The sequence below is a fragment of the Sinohyriopsis cumingii genome, chromosome 3 (genome assembly GCF_028554795.1).
Source record: "Sinohyriopsis cumingii isolate HCF-2022 chromosome 3, ASM2855479v2, whole genome shotgun sequence".
Taxonomy (NCBI): Eukaryota; Metazoa; Mollusca; class Bivalvia; order Unionida; family Unionidae; genus Sinohyriopsis; species Sinohyriopsis cumingii.
Window position 1 is genome coordinate 90,911,766 of NC_142963.1, and position 25,393 is coordinate 90,937,158.

Genomic DNA, 25,393 nt, shown 5'->3' on the forward strand with positions numbered 1-25,393 from the left:
AAGGATATATACAAAACCCACATTATGTTTTGCTTCATGTCAGGGGAACTAAACTTGTTTTTTGTTCTTATAGATGTGGTGCCTCATTTTAAAGGACTCTATTAATTGTTCTTGTAACAGGATGCATATGTTGCTTTATATATTGACTGAGAAGAAAGAAAACCTCTTTATATCTAAAATCTTTGCACAGTAAAACATTTTTTTTTTTTTTAAGCTTTGATCCTGCATATAATTTATTTATCCGTAATTTGCTATATTTTTTCTATAATGCAAACACAGTGCTTCATTGGGTCTCATTGGTCTGTCAGATTTTCTTTATACTAATAAATGAATTGAATTAAGCGAAGGAAAAGCTTTTAATATAAACTAAATTAAGAAGCTTTGATGATGTACAACCAGAGAGAATCTTGGACTCTTTAAAAAGTGTGGTTAGATGACACATTTTGATCCTATTCTTAAAGACTTCTATACATTTTACTTTGATCATATATTTTAAAACCATGTTCCATATAAATATTGCTGTTATAATCACTATCAAAATAGCCCCTGAAATTATTTTTCTTATTTTTCTTTTTGTTGTTATTATTATTGTCATTAATATATCTTTATATTTACAGATGGAACAAATGTCTCTCTCTGCAATACAGGACCTAGCAGTTCAGATTACTGGTGCCATTCTTTTCATTCATCATCAGAATTGTATACACTGCAATATAACGTCCCATGCCATTAACATTATAACACCCAGTTCCTTCAAGCTTGGAAACTTTGAGCACATGATAGAAAGGTAATAGCTGCAATTTTGATAGCATTTAGGTTCAAGAACAAATGATTAGTGAAATTGTACTTCTAAAATTAGGTAAGGCCTGTTCCATTAAAACTGATATGGGAGACAGAGATGGCAGTTGAAAAAAGTATATGCAGGGTAGTATGGGTCCAAAATTACTACTGTCACTGGTTGTTTATTATATGAAATTGCTTCGATATGATATTGAAATAATTGGTGAGGTCTTCCAGAGCAAAAAATGCTCTTAAAACTTCTACTTTGGAATTCCATCAACCAACTGCTATTGTTTTGAACTACATTGCAGTGAAGTGAGAAGTTATGACCAGACAAAGGCATCACTGTGTCTGTCACTATGATTGGATGTATACCAAAAATAGTTTCATTGATCAGTTATAAATAGGTTAGAAAAGACAAAAACATGATGTCACAATAGACAATGATGAATCATAAAGTGAAACTAGATGTCAGTTTTTTTCTCTTGTCAGAAAGGAGATTTTTTATCAGGGCATATATCTGTCTACAACAAACAACTTTTGTCTGCATTGATTTAAGTCTTGCAAGAGGTGAGCTTGTAGTGTTTAGATGTTCTCAGATACAAGGAATGCTGTGAAAATGATTGTGTTTTGTGTTTTGGGGATTTTTAATGTAGCTTTAGCGAATTTAGTCATATCATTACAATGTCTGCAATTTCTTTAAAAGTTGAAAGGTGTGTAAAGTCATTTATTCCTCATAATAGATGTGACTGAATAAAATATTCAGAAGTTGATCTGTACTTCACAGATTCATTATTCCTTTGGCACTGGTCATTTTAGCAGGTATATTAACAAGTCCTTTTGTTCCTCTGTGGAGATAATTCACGTGGAACTGTATCTGCTGAAGCTGAAATGAGTGTTCACCTAGTGATTGAAATAGATGAAATAGAATCAGTTTGGCTTGATATCACTCCAGAAAAAGCCAAGCCCTACTTAGCTGGATTTGTGTACAGACCCCGACCCACCCCCCACCCCCCGGTCGTCACATACTGATTGGTGTGAATATTTTGAACTTAAGACAGATAAAATTTTGAATGAAGAGAATTAATATTATGTTCTAGGTGATATAAACAGAGACCTTCTCAATGATGAAATACAAGTGAATTAGATGGATGTTATTGCTTCTTTAGGTATGGAGCAACTAGTAAATGAACTCACCAGAGTAACATCTACCTGTAAAACTCTTATAGACCATATTTATACCAATACAAAAGAAAATGTTTTGCAAGTAATGGTTTCAAAGATTGGTATAAGTGACCACTTTGCAGTTTTTCTAACATGTAAAGTCAATTCCAGATAAGAAAAAAATAATATCCATAAATCCATTACTTATAGATCTTTTCAAAACTTTGATACTGCTCAGTTCTTGGAAGATATGAAACAGATTCCATGGAATACAGTCCAAATCTTTGAAGATATTGATGACGTTTTAGATACTTGGACAGATCTGTTCATCAGGACAAATATGCTCGTTTAAAAACACACAGATAAGGAAAGACCACCAGCCAGGCTGGATCTCCCCAGAATTTTTGGAAGCAATAAAGCAAAGAGACCAAACTAAAATCTATAGGAAATCAAACTGAATATAGAACTTAGAGGAATAAAGTTAATCAAATAATACATTAAGCCAAAAAGTGTACTACAAAAAAGTGCTGTATGAAAACAGAAATAACCCGAAAGCTATCTGGAAAGTTTTTACAGAGTTTTTGGTGCAGGGAAATGAAAGAGTAGCACTGAAAGTTTATCCCTCAATCATCAGGGCATTTATACCGATAATCCAACTCACATCTCAAATATTTTTAATGACTTTTTCATTCATATTGCTGAAAAACTTGAAGAACCCAGAACTTCATCTGATCAACTGGAACTCAAAACTGTTTGTGCTAAAAAAAACTACCAAACAATATAAAGTTTGAAATTCCTGAAATGAGTCCAGAATTTGTGCTGAAAAATTTTTTTGAAAAAATGGATGATTTTAAAGCTACAGGACTTGATATGATTGGATCAAGGCTACTTAAGGTAGCTGCACTTGCAATTGTAGAGAGTATAGCTTTCATTTGAAAGTATTAGGTTTAATAAATTTCCACAAACATGGAAAACTGCCATGGTTACACCATTTCATAAAGCAGGAACAAAAGATGATGTAAATAACTAGACCCATCTCTGTCCTTCCTTATCTCTCCAAATTGCTAGAAAAACATGTACATGATTCTTTTCTCAGCTATTTGAAAACTTATTATCTTATTCATGATAATCAGTCTGGTTTTTGACAGAATCACTCCTGTGAAACTGCACTACATCTTTGATAAATGGCTGAAAGCATTAGATGAAGGAGAAATGGTAGGTACTATTACAGTTGATTTTTGTAAAGCTTTTGATCTTGTAGACCATGAAATTTTGCTTGAAAAACTAAAAATCTATCAATGCAGTGTAAACTCCCTAAGGGCTGTTCCAGTAAAACATATATCCCCCCGGGGATGGCACTTCAAAAAAACTTCTCTAGGAGGTTGTGTTTCAAACTATTTTGATTCTGACAGTGGAAGGTTGGTTAGGAAAATCAATTCTATTGTGGGTTGTGTTAGCAAAATGAGAAATCGCTGGTGAGGTTATCAGAAGAAAAAAGTCCGAATTTATATTTTAAATCGTATCTAACCTCCTCCTAGTGGTCTAACCTGAATAAAACATTGGGTCAGAGAATGATGCCAGTACACATGAGTGCACGTATTTTGTATGAATTCGCATACTTTTAAAGCAGTGATACGCGTTCCACAAATTACGTAAACGTCGCAAATATAAAACACATGCTTTGCGCAGTATGCAATTTTTATTAAACTTTTAACTTTAAAAGTGCATTTTGTGATGTAATTCACACTGCCAGTAGCTGTCTTGCAGCGCTTGATGTGACATCCAGATAGCTGGATACTTCTGTTCGACATGAATGGTTGTTAAACTAAATTTGATTGGTTCAGTGGGCCCTGGAACAAGCATTTTGTGGTAGTTTTAACCTTATTTTCATCGTGGAAGTTTTACAAATGCGTGTTTAGAATAATGGCCACACAGGAAACCAAAATGGCTGAATCACAACAGGGTTTGTCTTCAGACGACGTTTCTAGTCAGCAAATACTGGCTGATGATAGTTATGATGACAATTAATTTCATGTATTTCAGTCTGTTGGACATTGGGAAAATGTCACTGGAAATACCAGTATGTGATTTTGAGCCCAAAATTGATGTTGAGTGCGAGTCCGATGTACGTGTTGGATGGACAATATGCGGGTTATATTCATTCAAGATACCCATGTCTGAACAAGAAGACTATGGGAATGTTGGACTTAAAACCTTAATACAGCATTATGGAAGAGAAAAAATCTGGCATAAGAGGCAGCGAAGCACTGATTCAAAGAAGTGAATCTTTGGCAGAGTTAATGTTAGTGAAAACTCAGAGGTTTTGCAGATGCTTAATCACACGTATTTGGATGCCAATATTTTATTGGGGACGCAGAAAATCACTTAGGCGAGAGTCCTCCATTTGCATGCAATAGGTGGGCAGCAAAATTCAAAGACTTTCCAGTCCTGCTTCAGCCACCTACTTAGTGGGAAAATGTGTTGATCAATTAGCTGTGCTGATATTTTCAATGAAAGAATTTAGTGGCTGAAAGCCCCATCCCAATGTACATGTCACTATTATAAGAGTACATCGAAAGAACATGCTGCAATAGCTGTGTGGTAAGATCAAAGGCTTGGACTGGCAGCTGGTTGGGAAAATCTACTGATATTTACAGTGCTTGAATTCAGAGGCAGAAAGACCCAGAGATGTACATGTGGTTATTTATAACAGTACATCAAATAAGCAACTTTAGCTTTTATTATTGTGTTCATTTCTGAGTGTAGCGGAATAAGCAGTGCATGTGACTTCGGAATCATAACATGTTGAGACTTAGACATGAATGAGTATTTTGGGGTTCAATGGCAAACTGACAAAGATAGTAACAAGATTTAGGAGAGTGCTAAAGTTGCTAGAACTGATAGTTTGGATGGGACAGTAGCCAAGTGTAAGAAAGTGTGTGATGCCTAACTTAGTGCTTTGAATAAGACCTTCCTTGGAGTGACAAAATTCAGACTCAATCTGATGGACAAACAAGAGCTATGTCAGTGTTATAAAGAATGTAGAAATTAAACTCAATGGCAACCAATAATTCTTGTAATTTGCATAGTTTTCTGGGACGGTTTTCAACTTTTGCTGGTGGGACTCCTATTTTTAGCAAAATGGGAGTCCTGGACTCTTAGTTTTAAAATCCTAGCGAGACGTTTGGAAAACTTTTCTTTTTGGAACAGAGATATTGAAAAGAGAATACCTATGGGACCATACCTGTAAGATGTTGAAAATTGCACAACCATAATGAACAGTAACTTGTTCAAGCTAGTTATGCATATACATTTCAGACAGCAGGCACTGAAAGGAGTTCTCAGCACAGAATAATATTCATACACATAGGAGGAGGATTATATTAAATTCAGAAACAATTAACAGATTAATGCTCATAGGGAACATCAGAGAATCCTCATACAACATAATTATGTGTGTGTAGATCTCTAGTTGGCAGAACCACTATGGCAACAAAAAAATAACGAGACAAACTTTCATATCATGCAGATGTATTACCAAATGAAGTACATGCTCTCTATGTGCAAACATTAAATGACATTAAACATAAGAGACTGATCTGTGTAAACTCAAAGCAAGATGGATCAAATTTGTCCTGTTTGTGTTCGGTTCTTCCTATGTATATTATGATCATGGTGATATTTTCTGCAGACCTTTTGGCACTTAGTTCCAAGCCATCATTTGGTATTTTTATTACAGACTGGATTACTATTATCTAGTACACAACATTTTGAAGCAGTGTCATTAATTTTGATCATGAGCACTCAAAATTTTAAATTATTGAATTTTATTATCATGGTGTTTGCACAGGTTTACAGTGAGAGCTGAATTAGTACAGCGAGTCCAGAATTCTTGAGTTTTGTGCAGAAACATGGAATCCAAGCAAAATACATCCAGAAATGTAGAAGTTTTCAATCCTGGGTTTAGTCTCTCCGTTGCATTTCACATTGATATGCATATTCACAGACAATTAGTATAGTAGTAGGAAAAGTGACAAATTTAGATACATATCATAAACAAGACAAACAGTATGTGGGGGCAGGACAAGATCATAAGAACAGGTTGGAATGGAGAAGTATAATAAAAACAATAATGAGTAGAAGTGTGCCTCTTTTTTTATGTGTGCAACATTATTTTCTCAGCTTCAGTAAGAAATTACATCAAAGGGAAGACAATAAAGGGTGTACAGTTAACTAAACCAGTGTGAATTTAGCTACTTAAAAGATGTATCAAATCGATTTTAACCTTTTGTTTATATCTGTTCTGGTCTGTTTCTGTCCATTCTGGTGATTGTGTCCACTGAATCAGTATGGTTGGGAAAAAAATTGGCCGATTATGATTACCGGTATGCACTGTATATCTGCATGAGACATGTGAATAATTTTATTTCTTTGTTTGTTGAATCTGGTTGTTGCTTAATTCAAATGCATCATTGAAAAACATTGATGCATTCTCATACTTTGTTACAAATATTTATTACAGATGCATATCACCAGATATCGGTGAATATAACTTGAATAAGTCATAAAGTTCTAGTTGGAACAATGGACATTGTTAGAGAAACTTAGTGAGCTAAAATGTAAACTTTTCGGCAACGTTTGATGCAGGATTTCTGAAAAATCCATTTGTACCAACTGGTGGTGACTTTTGTCAACTGTCAGAACGGCATAATTGATGATATTCAAAGGTCTACAAAAATTACTAGAGTCCCTCGTACGAAATCATACGCCTGTATCATAGGCATACTACAGACGTATTCTGCACCTAAAATATGGGTCATCTTTGGTTTATGAGAATATGAGAAAAGTTTAATACTAGTGTATCTCAGGCATAATACTAGTGTATCCCTGGCATAATACTCATAGTGTACTTTAGGTGTACACAGAGGCGAATTATTTAAATTAGTACACCTGTATTCAAATACATAAATGTAATAAGGTGTATTACAGGCGTAAAACATATTCAAGTACAGGTGTAAATCACAGGTGTAAAACATATCAGAGTAATATTACAGATGTAAACCATACAAAAGTACAGGCGTATATTACAGGCGAAAGCAAACCCAAAATTACAAGCGTAAAACATTGGCATAAACCAGACCTTGAGTATGGGCATATTTTATATTCATTTCAAACAAAGCGTATTATACAAGAGGCATATTATTTGAAAAATGTACATCCAGCTAATTTACTCATGAAGCAATGAAAACAGACAAAATAGATGAACAGTGTAGTTGATTTTAATAACATCATAACACAAATACAGTTGTTGGCAGAATCATTCATAGCAATACAGCCATGTTCTTTGTCTGCTGAGCAAAGATGGTTTATTGTAATTCTGTACTCATCAAGTTTTGTCTACATTTTCTTCTCAAATAACTGACAGTTTCAGTCACAGCATCATTCAAATGAGTCATTGATGGGTTTGTTATTCCACATTTACTACACCATGCATTCACATATTCTGAAATAAAGATATATGTGGAATGAATTTAATTCATTTAATGAAGAAAGTAAAAATATTAATTTTTAATTTATGTATTTGATATTAATTTGTAGGGAATACGTTATGAAAACGGATGGTTGATTTTGTTGTTTAATGGCACATTACACATGTTATTGACTATATTATGTCAAGGAAATGGGAGCTAAGTACTTTTCTTCAAGGATACGCCAAGACAGCTGGCCTAGTTGAGTACCAAACCATTGACTCTTGGATTACAAGGATGACACTCAACCACCGAGCTACAGTGGCTTGCTTTTCAAAACTAAGTCATATTTTAGCATATTAATTCTGACAAATTTTAATTAAAAAGGTCTTGGGGTTTGGTGGTTTTACAGCACAGCAACATGTTTAATGCTATATTGTGCTGAGGGAAAAGAAAGTGCAAAGGACACATAGATGTGAATCAAACTCCCACCCTAATGTCACGAGTCCAGCACCTTAACCAATAAGCCACCATGGTTCAAAATGAAGGAATATAATCAGATAAATCAATTATTACAATATTATTAACATATGCAGAGAAAGCATATATTATTGAAATATCAGTTTCATGCATTAATTATATTTGCTGCCAAATATCATTCACGGAATATGATATATTTCTAATAAAACCAAAAACAAATTATACAAATAGAACTTGAAAAAGAAACTTTCACAAATTGTGGATAAAGATGCTCATCAGTAATGCATCTCACCTGTACATGCTGATATGCATGTTTTGTCTAAGGGAGACCTTAGATCTCCTTCCTTAGATTTCAGCAGTCCTGGACCTCGGGGAAAGGGCCATTTCCTTGTCATTAAACACCAACGGTAGCAATTTTCTCATGAGGGCATATCCTGGACGGCTTGCTTTCTTGGCATGGTTCAAGGCATGCCTCAGTCTGTTACTGTCCACCATGACATCATAAGAGCTTAGGAGTTTTGTTTTCTGAAAATGAAAAAGAATTGTTTGAAAATATTATTAACAAACTTTTGGAAATAACTGATCAAACTTACAAAGTATGTTATATTGTTTTACAAACTATTTATACATAGGTTATAAATATTATAACTTAGGTGGCAAATAATATCAAGATATTTTATATTTTTATACTATTCTAGCATTCTTTTAATATAAAATGTTGGAAGTCAGAGGTCAAAGTGACCAAGGTTTGGTGAGTTATAAATTTTTCATCTAATGATGCTCCCAATTGTAGAAATATGCTTTAACTTAAGGCAGTTAGTGTTACTGGCTACTGTTTAAGAGTTTTCTATGAAATTCTAAAAGTACATGAAAGGGCTTGATCAGGCTGTGATGTGTACATCGATGTGACATCAGCATATTTTAATACTGGAAATTTGTGTGCTTCATGGGAACAATATTCTTGTGTTTAAAATGCTGTACATCATTGCAACACCAGCATATTCAAATAGCAGAAATTTGTGTGCTTCATGGGAGCAATATTCTTGTGCTTAAAATGGATCATTTGATAGTGTTTTGCATACGATTTAGGTGAAAATGGGGGCCCCTGGTGGATGAGTGGTCTAAAGCACTTGCCTTTACCAAGCACTGCCATCACACCTCTGTCTTGATAGGTCTAAGTCTTGGGCTCAGTCAATGTGGTTACATGAGAAAGCTTGCCAGTATCTACCCATGAGTCAGTGGTCCTTACTAGGGTTTTCCTCGGTTCTTTATCCACCAGTTATACTGGCTACCATTTTTAGCCTGTCTTGCATTGACAAACCCAAAACAACAGCAACATATACCCAATAATTAATTATTTAAGAATAACAATATTATTACAAAACATTTGTTGGTCTTACTTCATTTACATGTTACATCCCACAGGCTTTTATACTTCCTGCAGGCTCCTGCAAACATTAACGCTATGTTAAATATGTTTATCCCTATGTTTAATTAAAGAAATTGGACAAGGATGAGAGACAACTAACCACATACATAAGCTCTTTTAGATGGACAAACATAGTGTATCCCTGCCCACATTGCAAAGTGGATAAAAATACTAGATACTTGCTGCCATCTGACTCATCATTATCGTTCTACTTACTGAGGAAGACGAAGTCCCCAAAGCTGGTGATTCCTGTGCAGCCAGCTTTCGTGGTGACCTCTTGGTGATGAATGGGTGGCATTTGCTGTTGTCGACACTATCGGTGTTGGTGGTGGCAGCAGAGGTTGCTGCTTCTCCTGGCTGCTGATGACTGTGTGAGTTGTCATTTGACAACTGTTCATTTGCTCATAATTGCAGGAGTCCTGATAGAGGCTGATATCTTCATAGTTCCTTTCCATTGTTGCATCATGGGTTTTCTTGCTTGTGTTACAGCAGATGGGACATATGCACTGGGCATGTTTTGGGTGTTTTGTATAGGATTATGAAGTGATGAGGGAGCTTCTAGTGTGTAGTATGTTGGCTCTTCTGACACAAACAAATTATTTTCCCATGGAGTTGACTGCTGTGTATGGTTCTCTTGAGTATTATGTACCTTGAAATACAAAATGGAATAAGTAGGTTTATTCTACTAAATAATCAAACATATTGGGAAATCTTTTTTCGAAAAACAAATTTTTAAAAGTTCTTGTGAAGAACTGCCTCATCCATGTAATTTTCTGTTTACATGATTAATGCCCTATTTGTTGGCTAGTATTTGTTACTTCCCTTTCTGGCAAGGTAACTAATTCTTATAATAGGTATCTTACTATACAAATATAGCTGAAAGAACATTTTTTCAAGTTTGAAGATGATCTTAAAGAAAGTGTTAATCAGTCTATATGAAATAGTGAATTTGCTCAAAATGCACAAGAATTTATAGTTGTATACATCATTTTACTGTTACATGCATCCATTTAAAATTGATATCTGCACATAAAAATACCAGTAACCTTGCAGAGAAAAGGAAAACATTTGTATCATGTCAAAAGAAGGAAATGTTTAATGTCTAATCTGATCTTGCTATGTACACTCTATTTGACTCATAAATGGGTAAGTTGCATCATCTATGATAGCTGATATCGTACAGCACCTGTTTCAGAGTAGATGGGTCCAAGGTTTGAAACCCTGAACATGTGACTTGATGACCTCAGAATATAAATTTTTTGAAACTGTGAATAAATGTGTACAAGTATGGAATCCTGACAATGTATTTAACTAAACAAAATACATGTATAGTGATTTCATTAGTATTTAAGCAGAGCAGTATTATCTACATATATACTAGTGAAATCACTATATTTTTTTAGGTCACTTAGTACTTGTTTGTATCTACAAATCACATGTATTCTCAGCTGTTGCCTGTACATCACTTCATTATATACTATTTTATTATGAAATCAGAAGTCTAAGCATGACATGAAAAACTTAAGGAAGACCTGTGCTGCTCACAATGGGCCTGCTTCTAATATCAGTATAACTGAAAGTCCTTTCCATTTCTATATGTCTTAAACAGAAAAAAGTTATTTTGCATCATCTGTCATTTACAGAAGAATAATTACCTCAATGCACTCTAAGTTTCCATGGTCACAGTTCCCATCAACATCAAAATGATTGCACATGGCAGAAAGGTAGGACTGAACCTCTGGATTTATTAAAAGGCAGAACATCTTCAGGACATTTGTTGATGGAACTGGAATATATATGAACTAAATGTCAAGCAAAACACACACACACATATGCATATGTGTATGTATATATATATATATATATATATATATATATATATATATATATATATATATATATATATTCATCAATGTTATTTGTTGACTCTTTTTACATAATATTTATTTTTGTATGGAGTGATTATATATATTAATCATTTAATTTAAAAAGGATTTTTGAAAATGCTTTTAAATAGATAAAATAGGAGTGATTACTATATTTTTTAAGAGATAAAGCAAACGTGGTAACTTTGTTCTCTCCGGATATGTAGTTTTATTAATGTCCTGTTGTATGACCCTCCATGTTTCTGTGAATGGTGTATCCTCTAGTGAATCACTACCAACTATGGAAGGGCTTGAAAACTGGTTCATGAGTACTGTCTGGAGCATTTCTTGGCTGGTTACAAGCCACAAAAGCCTTTATTTTCTGTTTCTCAGCCTTATTTGATGATGGTGTCACCTTTTCTTTTTTCTTCCTTACAACTTCATTCCCTGCCTCTTTCTGTTTTACTTTCTCTTAATTTTTCTGTCTCTTTTCTCTTCCTCTTTCCAGAAGCAGGAAGATCTTCAGAGTTGTTTTTTTGACATGCCAAGCTCAAACATATCATCTGGAATTTCTCCTTCATACTTTGGCTTGAAGGACTTGACAACAGATTCATAAGCTCCCTTGGCAAATTTCCTGAGCACAGTTTCATTATCTAAAACAATTTATCTTGTATAAATGTCTTTCTTATCATGTTTGGTTTTTTACTTATTTTTTCTTCTTTTACCAAGAAATGATTTTAATGATTTTTTTCTATAAATATGACTCATTTAAAGAAAAGTGGCAAAAATATGTACATGCAGAAATAGTAATAATTGTCTTAGCACCCGTGCAGCAGTGGCAAATTATGACTGTTCTGGTAAAGCACTGGTCTGACTGTAATCTATTTAACAAGCACCACAAGGGTATTTTGATTAAAAATTTTCTTACTTCTTAAAATTCTAAGCTTCTCAGTCAACAACTTCCCACAATGAAATTTTCTTTAATCAGCTTAAAATGGCTGTTAACCTAAGTGCTGATGGTCAGACAGGTGTTATATAAATTCTCATAATGTACAGTACTTAAGAATGTATTTACTTGCATATCTGCAAAGTACACAGTTGTTTTATCTTCATACCATAATTAATATTCATGATAAAATATGCACAAAAAGAAACCTAAGATGTAACTAGAAGTCAAGGACAGCCACCGAATAGATTGATTATATGCAAAGTGAACATAGGGTTTTACTTACCACCTATTTTTACTATAACTCCACTGAAGAACTTGCAACCCCATTTCATCTAAACTTCTCCTTTTATAATGAAATCAGTCTTCATTTTCAGGGAAGGGTTGCTTTTTGAATGTACAACACTAAAGGTTTTATCTTCATGAAAGTAAATACAAGCAAACATTGTGTATATTTGGAAAATGCTAGTCTTTACCGTGCAGAGTTAAAATTACAGTGATGATTTCAAATTTTGAACTACTGATGCATTATGGGATTCATAGGGTCCTCCTGAGGGGTCTTGAGTATTTTTAAACAAACTTTCATTGTAGAATGGATTCAGTACTAGTCAATTTTTTTACTCAATCTGTGAAATGTATTCAATGTAAAATTCTGTCTTTGAGGTAATGATAGAGTACTTTCAATATCTTTATAAATATAATTATTCTTTCAAGAATTAATGTAACTCCTTAAAGTGTCCTCACACTCTGACCTCATTGGGGGGGGGGGAACAAACTGCTGTGGCTTCATTCAATATCAAGTTACTGCAGTTTGGTATAGTTTAGTATGGACATGTGTTTATGTAATTACTGGCCAGTAGAACAGAATAGCTAGCTTGTGTGTAATTGGACAAAATGGCTACCCTAAGTTTCAAAAGAGCAAGGAGAGGACCTTATAGAAAGAAAAGAAAAGAAAAAGTAGAAGAAGATACTGGAAACTCAACACTGGAACCTAATGAAATGGATCAAATGATGTTGGCACAGGATTATGCCATTGAAATACCTCAGCCTGATCCACACCTCAGTCACCAAGCTGAACCTCTGACTGTAAGTACTGTTGAAATGATGTAACTCGGGGAAAGAACATTTGTAACAGATTGCGACTTTCATGCAAAAATTCTATATGATTAAGATCCACAATACAAGTAAAAGAAAAAGTCAAATATTTGTATTACTTCATCCACTGTACAAATATTATTTTGGCAAAAGTTTTTGCCTGTGCAATATTTCACTGAATGAAAATTCAATCCTTTCAAGAATATTGACATTACTGTATGGGTTTCATTCATGTTCTGTTATTGTAAGAAGGTGCCATTAATATTATGTCTACTGTATTTTTTAAATAATGGTTTTATTATTGGCAAATTACTTGTAGTACCTGTTTGGTGAGACTTTGAGACAATATAATTTTGTTTTAAATCAGTTTAGCAATAATAGTCTGTCAATATTTGCAAATAAATCAGAGCAAAAATTTCTTGTTAGTTGAGATTTAGCCATTACATATCAATTTTCTCTTTTCATTCATGAAATGTCTCTCAGTATTTATGAAATTAATTTAATAATATCTTTCTTTCAGTTGAGCCGTTTAATTGTTCCAGAATGTTTTGAAACTGAAAATGTCTCCTGATTTGAACATCTTCATCATGACGACTGTAAGTCAAATTACAATTTATGTTTAAGTTATGACATTTCCAAGTTTACAGTAAATCTTTTGTGTAAACCAAATATTATATATTGCTCTGTATAAATTTGGAAACACTTTTAACATATATTTTGTCCTTTTGATACTATATCTATTTTAAAACACTTTATTAAAAAAGTAGGGACAACTAGAGAGTCTGACAAAAAGGTAGGAAAAAGAAGGAAAATAAAAAAAAATAGGATTGCTGGAAAGATAGTCTTGTAAATTGACCTTTTCATGGGTGTTTGTATTTTTTTGGACATGCATGATTTCAATGACAGAACAACTTTCATTTGGTTTTTAAATTAATTAATATGAAGCATACAGACTACTTCAAAAAGGGTACACCACTAATTAAAACATTTTACAGTAATTAAATTATTTGCCAGCTTCTAATAAAACTATTTTTAAAAACTTATTTTAGATGCCAAATGATTCAAGCTGTTGTGAGTCAGTACAAGGTATGTGTGCTGAAGATGAAATTCATGAGGAAGGGGAAGTTTTTAATTATGAGAATGCTTGCCGCCAGGAATTCAAGCAACAATGTGGACAGACAGACCAAGAGACTGAGGAAGAAAAAGGCTGTGATTTGACATTAAGCCCAGATGTTGGAATTCATTGTTTTGAAGATTTGTTTACTGAGGATATAGACAGTACTGATGACGAAAACCTGTGTTTCACAAATGCCATTCCTGAAGAGCCAATAAATAATAAAATACCACTATATGAAGGTGCTGGCATTACAGTTGGTGCAGCCATGTTGCTTTTAGCAATTTTTGCAACAAACATAACCTTGTTGGTGATAGTATGCAACAGTTACTGCAAATAATTGCATTTCTTCTGTGAAATGGACACAAGTTATGCACAAGTTTACACAGTTTTAAAATCTTCTTCAGAAATGTGAAAAACCCAATGAAATATCACTATTACTGCCCTTTCTGCCTTGGTGGTCTCAGTGATAATACAAAACTCCAACGTCCTAATGATTTCTGCTCCAAAAGCTTTGAGAAAATTAAAATTCCATACTTTTTAGAAATGCCAGTGGTTGATTAGCTAAAGAGTTTCTTTTCACAAGAGGGCTTTTTTGAATCTCTTAAACATAGTTTGAAAGACATTCTGTGAGTGGTAAAATTGGAGATATCTATGATGGAAATTTTTACAAAAAATATGGTGAAAATTCTGGACCTTTAAGTAAACAAGAAAGTGTATCCTTCACACTCAACACTGATGGTGCACCTGTGTTCAAAAGTAGTAAGATGTCAATAAGGCCAATATTCCTTGTTATAAATGAACTACCATTTAAAATTAGGGGGAAAAAAGAAAACATGATCTTAGGATTTGGATATTCAACATTTAATAGTTTCAGTACAATATTTCAGCATTCAATTGTCTTTGTATGTCATTATTAAATGGATTAATCATGCAAATACAAAAAGATTTAGCTCTGTCATTTATTTGAGACTTCTCAGTAGACTGGAATAAAACAAAGTGGTGCAATACGCCTCATGCATGTTGTTTTGTCAAAAACCTATTTACACTTCATCAACAGCATGCAGATTTTCAAAGTTCAAAATTACATCTCATCTACCATACTGCAATTTTCTAAGTTCCAAACTATGCCTTAACTAGTGTTACAGTTTGCTAAGTTTCAGAATATGCCTTTTCTTGCCAGTATGCCAGCATTGTTTTTGGAATACGCCTGTAATTTTCAAAACTCCTACCAGTATTACGCTTCTGGGTCTTGTACGCCTGTAAAAGTTGCTTTACACCTTTAAATTGAGCATGTTATGCCTCTTATACTGCTCCTGTACAGGCACAATGTGCCCATACTTTTTGTATGGAAGCTTGAAGTTGAAAGTTGAAAATTTATAAACTCGTACAGCGGTGGCAAAAATGATGGACTAGTACCTTTGCTGTAGTTGCCACAGCTGATTAGTTGGTTGATTAAGTTTGGTTTGGTTGGTTTGCTTTTGTTTTTTTTAAAAACAATATATTAGGTGGAGGAAGAACCCCAAGAGGCCACCAAGCCAAATTGGTTGATCTGTGACAAAAACTCACTCTGTGAGATGTGCAAGTGATGTAAAAGCAAGCACCTTAGTACACTTGGGTACATGGAGCCTCTGTTTATTTGATGTTTATCTCCAACAGCTGAAGTCATTTAGGCATAAGATCTTGGGTTTCGGTAGATCATTATGGCCTTTACACCATTTTCAGATGAAGAGAATCTATTTCAGCCAGTTTTACTGGTGAAGAAAATGCAGATACTTTTGAGACACCAAACACCACTTGTGTAGAACCACTGACCTTCCACAAGTAACGGACAACAATCTCATGTACACATCGGAGGAAAGTAATCACATGACAAGCATCTTGTACCACTCAGCCATGAAAGCCCCTCAGACCATAGGTATAAGTCTCACATGAAAGACTAGAAGTGGGAGATAGAACCTGTGACAACTGGATTGAAAGTGCAGAATGTTACTGCTAGGCCATCAGTGATGATGATACTGCTGTTGACAATACAGTTAACTGCAATGCCATTGATTTTACGAGTATGCTGGGAAAAATGATTCCTTGACTTTCATCCATTTTTTAAAATCTAATTAATGATATAAAAATGTTTGACTTGCTATATTTCTTTTGTTTTTTTTTAACTTTATATTAGTCTTGCAACAAGCATAAAAATAAGACATTGGTAACTGAAATATATGTTCTTACAACAAATGATGTAGTGTAAAAGTAGGCAGAAATAAAATCACTTCCACAGGCATTAATGTTTTTTTTTTCTTCTGACAAATGTATTATAAGCCTACCAAAACATTTGTTGAAAAAAATAATAAGAAATCATAGCATCTGACCACACATTTAAAGCAATACAAGATGTAACTATTATTCTAATCAAAAGCAGCATGCCTGAGAACAAAGAAAAACAGCAAAATATAGTGATCACTTTAGTAAACACACAGTTTAGTAAGGATACAAATTCATGATTTCTGTATTTGAATAGAAATCTCTATTATAAAGTCTGTATCTTGGACATGAAATTAGTAGATATTAAGGGACTGATCAATGACATCTACATATAATAAGCCACCATGAAAATTTGTCATTTCACAGTATCAGAGACATACATGGCTGATAGACAAACAAATAAAAGGACAAAAGATTGATTATAATGAATGAATGCAAATAAAAAGATGCAGTAGATTATATGATCTATAAGAATTAAGTAGATTAACTCCAGTCAGCTGTCATTTAAATCACTTCTCTCCCCAACCCAATATTAAAATCGCTTCTACTGCCCACTAACCCATAGCCAGAAATTATGTTTAAAAAATATGCTTCTGTATGGGGCAGTGTTTTTTGATTAAAACATATCTAATGGTGGATCATAACTTTTTTTTAATTGCTTGACTGTTGTGGGTTGGTTGAATTTGAAAGTGCCTTCCCCCCAGGTGGTATATGTTTTACTGGAACAGCCCTAAATGGGTTTACTTCTTCCTTAACTAATAGAGTTCAAAAAGCATCTTTAAATAGTCAACTTTCTCAAAGTAAAAATATTAATTGTGGAGTACCACAGGGCTTTAACATCAGACCTCTGTTATTCATTCTATTTACCAACGACTTAACTCTTAAAATAGTAACTTAAGTTTCTTATACTGACCTCTATGCAGATGATACTACACCATCTGAGATAGGTAAAACCAAAACAGTACTTGAAAATAACTTATAAGATGCCCTAAACAGACTTAAAATATGGTGCAAGGAAAACAGTATGATCATAAATACAGAAAAAACGAAAGCCCTACTAGTTACAATGCAACAAAAACGAGCAACGCTAGATAGCAACAAACTCCAGGTTCTGTTTAACAATGTGAGCAGTAATATGATCTCTCGTGATAAAATTCTTGGTGTATTTGTAGATACAGTAAAACCTGTTTTGAGAGACTGCCCCATCTGCCAACAAAAAGTAGTCTCTCAAGACAGGTGGTCTCAGCAGATTTATATAAAAAGACCAGTTTCCAAGGTCCAGTTTCAGAACAATTTCATCAAAAATAACCACAATCACTGTACATATATTCTATTCTTTATTAATAGTTCTTGCTAAAATATTGTATGCATTCATCTGAAAACAAAATTATAAAACAATAAAGATGCACTTCTATCATTAAACATGAAATTACATTTACATTTGAAGATCACATATTTTAGCATATGAAATTGATTCTGAATTACTTGTTTTCCTTTATAACAACCTAAATTTGTTTTATCAACATTTAAACCGCTTTTTGTGAGTGGTCTGCTTTTTTTCACTTCTTTCAGTTACAATAATTATTTTCTCCAGCCTTAAAATTTGTCTCTTATCAGTGCTTGTAATAATAATAATAATAATGAGGACTTTGTATAGCACCTAATCTTTAGAAGCTCTAAGCGCTTTACAACATTAGACAACACCTATAAGATAAAAAACATATAATGATATGATTACAAAAACAAACACCATGAAATTAGAAAACATTAAAAAAACATGCTGAGAATATATAAGGTAGGAAATATATAAGGTAGGAAACATTATTAGGTCTTTAAGTTTGTTCTTGCAGTCGAAATAAGTGAGTTTTGAGAGCCCTCTTGAATGTGATCACTGTGTCTTTGTGTCTAAATTCGTGGACAATTCATTCCACGTTGCTGGGCCCTTGTATGCAAAAGAACACTGTCTTATGACTTTGTTTTCATAGTGGGAATAATAAGTATACGATTGTTAAAAGAGGAGTGTAAGTATCTTGCTGGTGTGTACACATGGGTGAGGTCGGATAGGTATGTTGGACTAGAGTCCGACAGTGAAACGTAGCACAGAGAACAAATTTTGTGTTTGATTCTGGATCAAATGGATAGCCAGTGTAGGTACAGAGCAGCGGGGAGGTGTGCTTTGATCATGGTACTCTAAGTATGATCGGAGCAGCTTTGTTTTGAACTTTTTGAAGTTTCTGGAGCAGATATTGAGATGAACCAGACAGAATTGAGTTACAATAGTCCAGTCTTGAAAGTACTAATGAACACACAAGTGTTTTAGTGGCATCAACCGAAAGATATTTGTGAATGGAGCTGATGCATCTCAGCTCAAGATATGCAGCCTTGCATATGTTCATGACATGTTGGTGCAATGTGAGAGTACTGTCCAGAATAACACCTAGGTTTCATACTGATTTTGTGAATTTAATGTTGGTGTTGCTGATATTTATTGTTTGAGGTAAAGGATGTGAATGAGAAAGTCTTTGTGTTGTCATCAGAATGACCTCAGTTTTATCATCATTCATCTGCAGCTTGTTACATGTCATCCATGATTTCACATCAGAAATGCACCTCTCTACACCTTGGATGGTAGCATCAACTTCAGTTGGGTGGCTAGATTTGTATATTTGGGTGTCATCAGCGTACAGTTGGTGAGACACTGGATGATAATCTATGACACTTGAGAGCAAATGAGTGTACAGATTGAAGAGAACAGGTCCAAGAACAGACCCCTGTGGAACACCACAACATAGATCAACTGGGCTGGAGTGTATTCCATTTGCAGATACAATTTGTGTCCTGTTGACCAAGTAGGACTTGAACCACAGTAAGGCTGTATCATGAATGCCAAATACATGCTGGAGACAGTGAAGTAATATATCATGGTCTATTGTGTCAAATGCTGCAGACAAATCAAGGAGTGTGAGGACTGTAATCTTTCTGCTATCCAACGCAGAGAATGTCATTAACTACTTTTAGAAGAGTAGTTTCAGTACTGTGGCAAGGGTGATATGCAGATTGTACATTGCTAAAAAGACTGTTTGAAGTTAGATGAGATACAAGCTGGGATAGAACAACCTTTTCTAAGATTTTTTATATGAATGGGAGATTAGAAACTGGGCAGTAGTTCTTTAAATCATTATGGTCTAGTGTTGGTTTCTTCAGCAGAGGTTTTACAATGGCAGTTTTGAAAAGTGATGGGAATTCCCTGGATGAGAGAGATGTATTAATAACATCAGTTAGTGAAGGCAATACTGGATCTAAGCACTCAAGCAGCAGTGATGTTGGAATTGGATCAAGTTCACATGACTTTGGTGCACTCTTCATCAGGATTGTATATACAAAATCCATAGAGACAGGTTCAAATGCTGCAAATGGTTGCCGCTCAAATTATGTATCCCAACTGTATGGTGACGACGAGTCAATTGAAATTGTGGTGTCAAGCTTATCTCTAATGGTTTGTACTTTGTCACGGAAGAAATTTGCAAACATGTCCAGAAGGTCGATTGGAGAGAAGGTAGTTGGAAGTGGTGTACATTTGTTCCTTGACATTAGCTTGTTAGTAATCTCTAAGAGCTGTTTGCAGCTGGAACTTTCCATGATCTTGGTAGTGTAGTGGGCTGATTTTGCTGCATGGACTATATTTGTGACATTCTTCTTAGCAGCTTCATAGCTTTGCTTATGAATAGTGAGTCTGGTGGAAAGCCAAAGCCTCTCAGCTTTACGGCGGTCTCTTTCAGCAGTGCAAAGCTAGTCCCTAACACTGCTATACCTTAGAGAACACTTTTGAATTAATACTCTGGACTTGGTAGCTGGTGCATGTTTGTCAAGCAATGAACGCAGACATTTATCGAGTTGTTCTGTGGTAGGAGGTAAGCAAGTTGTTAAGTTAGCTTGGATGTCGTGCATTAGTTTGGTTCTATTTATCATACGGAGGTTAGTAGCAGATAAAGGTGGAGGGTTAGGGACTGATATGTCAAGATGGCATATAATGCAGAGGTGATCTGATGCAAGGACATGGGATACCAGGGAGGACCGTAGAATGTTATCATCAGGTCTATGAAGAATCCAGTCTAAAATGTGACCGTGTTTATGGGTGGGTTGGTTATGTGACTGTTTCAGGTTGAAAACATTAATGGAATCTATGAGTTTTGATGTATTTGGGTTTCCGGGACAGTCAAGTGAAAGTTGAAATCTCCTAGAATAATCAGGTTGCCACCTATCGAATTTCCATAGTCCAGGAGATTTGGAAACTGCTCCAAAAAGAGAGAGTCAGCCAGCTTGTTTTTCCTACTAGGAGGAGGGTGGTATAGGCAGAAAAAATGGACTGACCTTTGCTCCAGTGTGAGTGGTTTGGACTAGTTCAAATGATGTGTGGTCGAAATTGAATGTTGTGGTGTGGTTAAGACGTTTTATCATGGTGTTCTTTGTGATGACAGCAATTCCACCTCTGCGAGAATTACGGGGGAACGACTTGATGGAGTAACCAGTGGGTGTTAGATCCGCACACTTGGGCTCATCGCCTGATGTTTTTAGCCATGTTTCTGTCAGGAAAAATAGGTCAATATTCTGGTCGTTCATAAAATTTACTATTTCTGTGCGCTTTTCCGGTGGTCCTATTGACTGGGCATTGAATAAGGAAATACGCAGAGGTATCTCCTGGATAGTTGACACAACCTTTGATGAATTAATAGGGATTTGAATTAGGTTATCTGAATTAATGGTCGATTTTTTTAAAAAAATTGTTGAGCCAAAATAAGGGAGATAGCTGGAATTGTTCTTCCTGTTCTACGCCGGCCAGCTTTGAAACAACATTTCTTTCTTCGCTTCTGTTTACATTTAGGTATTGATGAATGTAGTCCCAGTTCGTTTAGTCTAGAGCACAATGTAATGTGGAGAGCCAAAGTGTGATCATTTAAAGCAATTAATGAGGGTCCATTGTAGCATAAACGGGTTGCCTGGCGAGTATCACGTGATGGTGGTTTGTTCAAAAACAGTGGAACAAGACAGCTGAGAAAAAGTCTAATTGCTCTCATTTCCAAAACAAGGAGATGAATACAAATTTAACAGCCAATACATAATGAACACAATAATGTAGATGAAAACAGGCAACAAGCACAAATATCATGAAAATGGCAATGAAAAACGGAACAGCTGCTTCAAGCCAGTTAAGCGATAGTGGCCATCTTGTTATATCAAACATGAAGATGGTTTTGTCTGGGCTGTGGGAAAATATGAAAAATCTATACATGTGCATTGCATATCTAACAATTAATGAAATAAAAAGAAACAATTATCTCACCCAGGAACAGAACCATTTACTCAGAGACAAAAGATGACATACAGGGATTAACTCCATAAGCAATGTGTGTAACCCGGTCACGCCAAATTGAATAGATGACAGCTTTGTGATTGGGATGTAATCACATAATATCAGGGGAAATGCAACAAACATCACAAGTCTTGAACACTATCAATCAAATCCCACAAACGATTCTCTCTTGCTGGTTTAATAGACAGTGACCTTATTCACCCCCGGCAATATGGATTGACTCTATAGACAGACAATTTACGCAACCACTACGTCAACTTTGGCCCTACAATGGCAATTCATGACATGTACATTAACCTGGTTTACGGACTAGCATCTAGCACTGGTAGCAACAATCCTTTTTTTTTATCTATTCCTTTTATGTTTGTTTTTGATCAGAACAATCATTGCTAATCAAGTGGATGCCAGGTCCTTCAATAAGGCCCAGAAGCGAGCTAAGTGAATGAATAATTAGTCTGGTTCCCTGCTTTTATGCTCCCTGCATTGCTCACCCCTATACGAATAGTGGAGAACAACTCAGAGAGCACATGAAGCATATGAAGCTGGGATCCAAACTAGGAAATAATCTACATATACTTTAGTCTGGTTTATGACAGAAACTATAAAACACTATAGGCATAGCTAAAAAAATTCAGACATCAGTAGCCAGCCTATTTTTTTCAATTTAGAATATTATGAGCAGTCATTTTTATGGAGATTAAATTAAGGTCGGTGGAGTTTATCCTTGTTTTTGCAATGTGGTTGTTCATAGCAGTGTCAGAATGCATATTTTGCCAAGACATCATGATCGCTGTCATATTCAGCAGGTGGTCACTCATAACGGAGCATTTATATAATAAAATTGATCCATGCATTGCAATTGTGGTCAGAAATGACAGGTGGTTGCTCATAGCAGAGGACGCTCATAGCAGTTTTTACTATAACAATCTTTCTTGGTCTATTCACATTAAACGTGTTTCAAAAAAGTGTTAATTCTTCTTCTCTTTGGCTACTGAGGAAAATCAAAACATACATTGCTCTTCAGTATAGGGTCATCTTTTATAAAAGTTATATTCAGCCATATCTGGACTATTGTAATGTAATTTGGGGTAATACCTCTAACTTAAACATAACAACACTTTTAAGACTCTAAAAGAGGGCTTGCCATTTAAGTCTGGATCAATGTATTGACAATTTCCAGGATGCAATGAATAATATAAAGATTTTAACAATACACGAAAGAATATTTCTTAGAAAGCCCATATTGATGTATAAAGTATCCAGAAAAGCCTTTCCTGTCTAAGCAATATCTTTCACCAAAGAGATGCTGACTGTACTTCAAATTTAAGGTCCATGAGAAGTAAAAATTGCATTATACCAAGGCCAAAGAAGGTATTGTTTTAAAGAAAAGTGTTCAGTATACTGGTCCATTGGTACAGAACAACATTCCCAGTGACATAAGGCTCCTAACATTTTCTTCTTTTCATAATAAGTGTCTCAAATGAATGAAGTTTTTAGACAATTGAACAGTTTATGTAAAATAAATACCACGTGCTTTTCTGTAGTTTTGTATCATTTTCATTTTTAAATGCAGGATGATATTTTATATTCTATTTACAGGTATGTTTTTGTGTTCACAGATGCCTGTGCATGTTCCAAGCTTGATACTTTGTTTTTTTTAAAATCACTTCATTATTTTGCGTCAAGCCAGATTCTTTACATCATGTTATATATGTTGTATATTTTGTACATAACAGATAGAAGGCCTCAAGGTAGATGAGTTCTGCAACTAATTGAGTTACCTTCTCTTAATAAAGTCTTTATTATTATTATTATTATTGTTGTTGTTGAATATTATTTGTCTTTATTTACAATTCAGTATGTTACTACATAGAGTTCAGGAACTTGTGTTAGTGAACTTAACTTTGATACAGCATTTAGACACATGGAAGAAGTTATTTGGCACTGAGCTATAGTTTTGCAAAATTTGTTGTGCTAAAGTACATGTACAAAGTTGTAAATTAACTGCACATTTGAAAGAGTTTCATGTTGAATGTTCATTTTTGTACATCATATCCTGGACATATTTAAACTGTAAAGTTTGCTGAAGATTTATCATGACTTCATACTAGCTTACTAGCTTGTACAGTCAGGGTTCATTTATATTATTACAGATGCAGAATGTAGAACGATTATCATGCTTGGACAATGTGGTTATGTGAGAAAGCTCGCTGGTAGCTTCCATGGGATTTTTCTGAACCAGATATACTGGCTTCTATGTATAGCCTATATTTGCTGAAAAATGGTGTTAAATACGTAAGAACCAAGCAACCTAACCTTATTTGACACTGTATATCTAGGATTGTGCTGATGTATCATTACACCACATACCGTATTTTCCGGCGTATAAGTCGATACTTTTTGACTTGAAAGTTCGGTCTTTGTCTTATACTCCGAATCGACTTATATATGGATTGTGTCATTGAAATTGCATCGACTTATATATGGATTACAGTATCCGGTATGCTATTGACATTGCTCTATAATCGGCATAATCGAAAACAGGTCACATAGAAGTACAAATTCATGTTAAATTACTATGTCAATAAATTGTCATAAACTAATATGACTGCGTTTATATTTGTAAGTTTTGTCATTATTTATTTTGCATTCTGCGTGTTTTTTCTTATTTCTCAAACATAAAATAAAAGAAAACAATTTACCGTACCGGTAAAAACTTCACCGGGCCGCATAGCACACTTACGGTCTATACTCTATAGTGTACTGTACTAATTCAAAGCATATTGTTTGTTCCTAAAAAAAAAGATATGAAATAACTGGTCCATTAATATTTGATTTTCCAGTATAATGTTGGACACACGTGAGCAATTACCAGCATAGCTTTTTGATTGATCCAATTGATCCTACAAAGGGATGTAATCCATATTAACTCGAGCGTTCTATGATTTTTTATAAAATAATGTAGATCATGCATTCTACTGAATCCCGCAAATCATATGTTTCTAATTGTATTTGACAAAGTTTCTCAAATAAATTAGGTTTAAACTACACTAAAATCAGATATATAGATGGACTACCAGTACTCATAGATCATCAGTGATCCATGATTTTTAGTTTTGCAATTCAGTTTAAAGCAAATTGTAATGTCAACACTTCACCTATATTCATTCTTAACCAGCTGACGATTTGGTGTCTCTCTTTGATTATACCGGTTGTTGATAAATTGGTCTTTGGTTTCCAACAACAATCAAAGCCAGTTGCCGCAATTGTTTAGACCTTGATATTGGCTTTAGCTACCGATACTAGTTACCATATTGCCGGTACCCCATTGTTCTTTATCATTAATCCGCATCAATTACGCTACCCATTTTTAATATCAATGGGATTAAGTACAACAGGAAATGATGCCCACTCCCTTC

At 34.6% G+C, this 25,393-nt stretch overlaps 1 protein-coding gene across 6 annotated transcripts in view; it reads left to right on the forward strand.

Annotated features, from left to right (window-relative positions):
* LOC149803274 (uncharacterized) overlaps positions 1-25,393 on the forward strand; it is a 386,506-nt gene that overhangs the window by 128,127 nt on the left and 232,986 nt on the right. For all 6 annotated transcript variants that reach the window (XM_089952942.1, XM_089952943.1, XM_089952944.1 and 3 more), the window contains exon 9: positions 618-787. In XM_089952942.1, the coding sequence (XP_089809068.1) occupies positions 618-787 (170 nt within the window). The remainder of the gene's footprint in view (positions 1-617; positions 788-25,393) is intronic.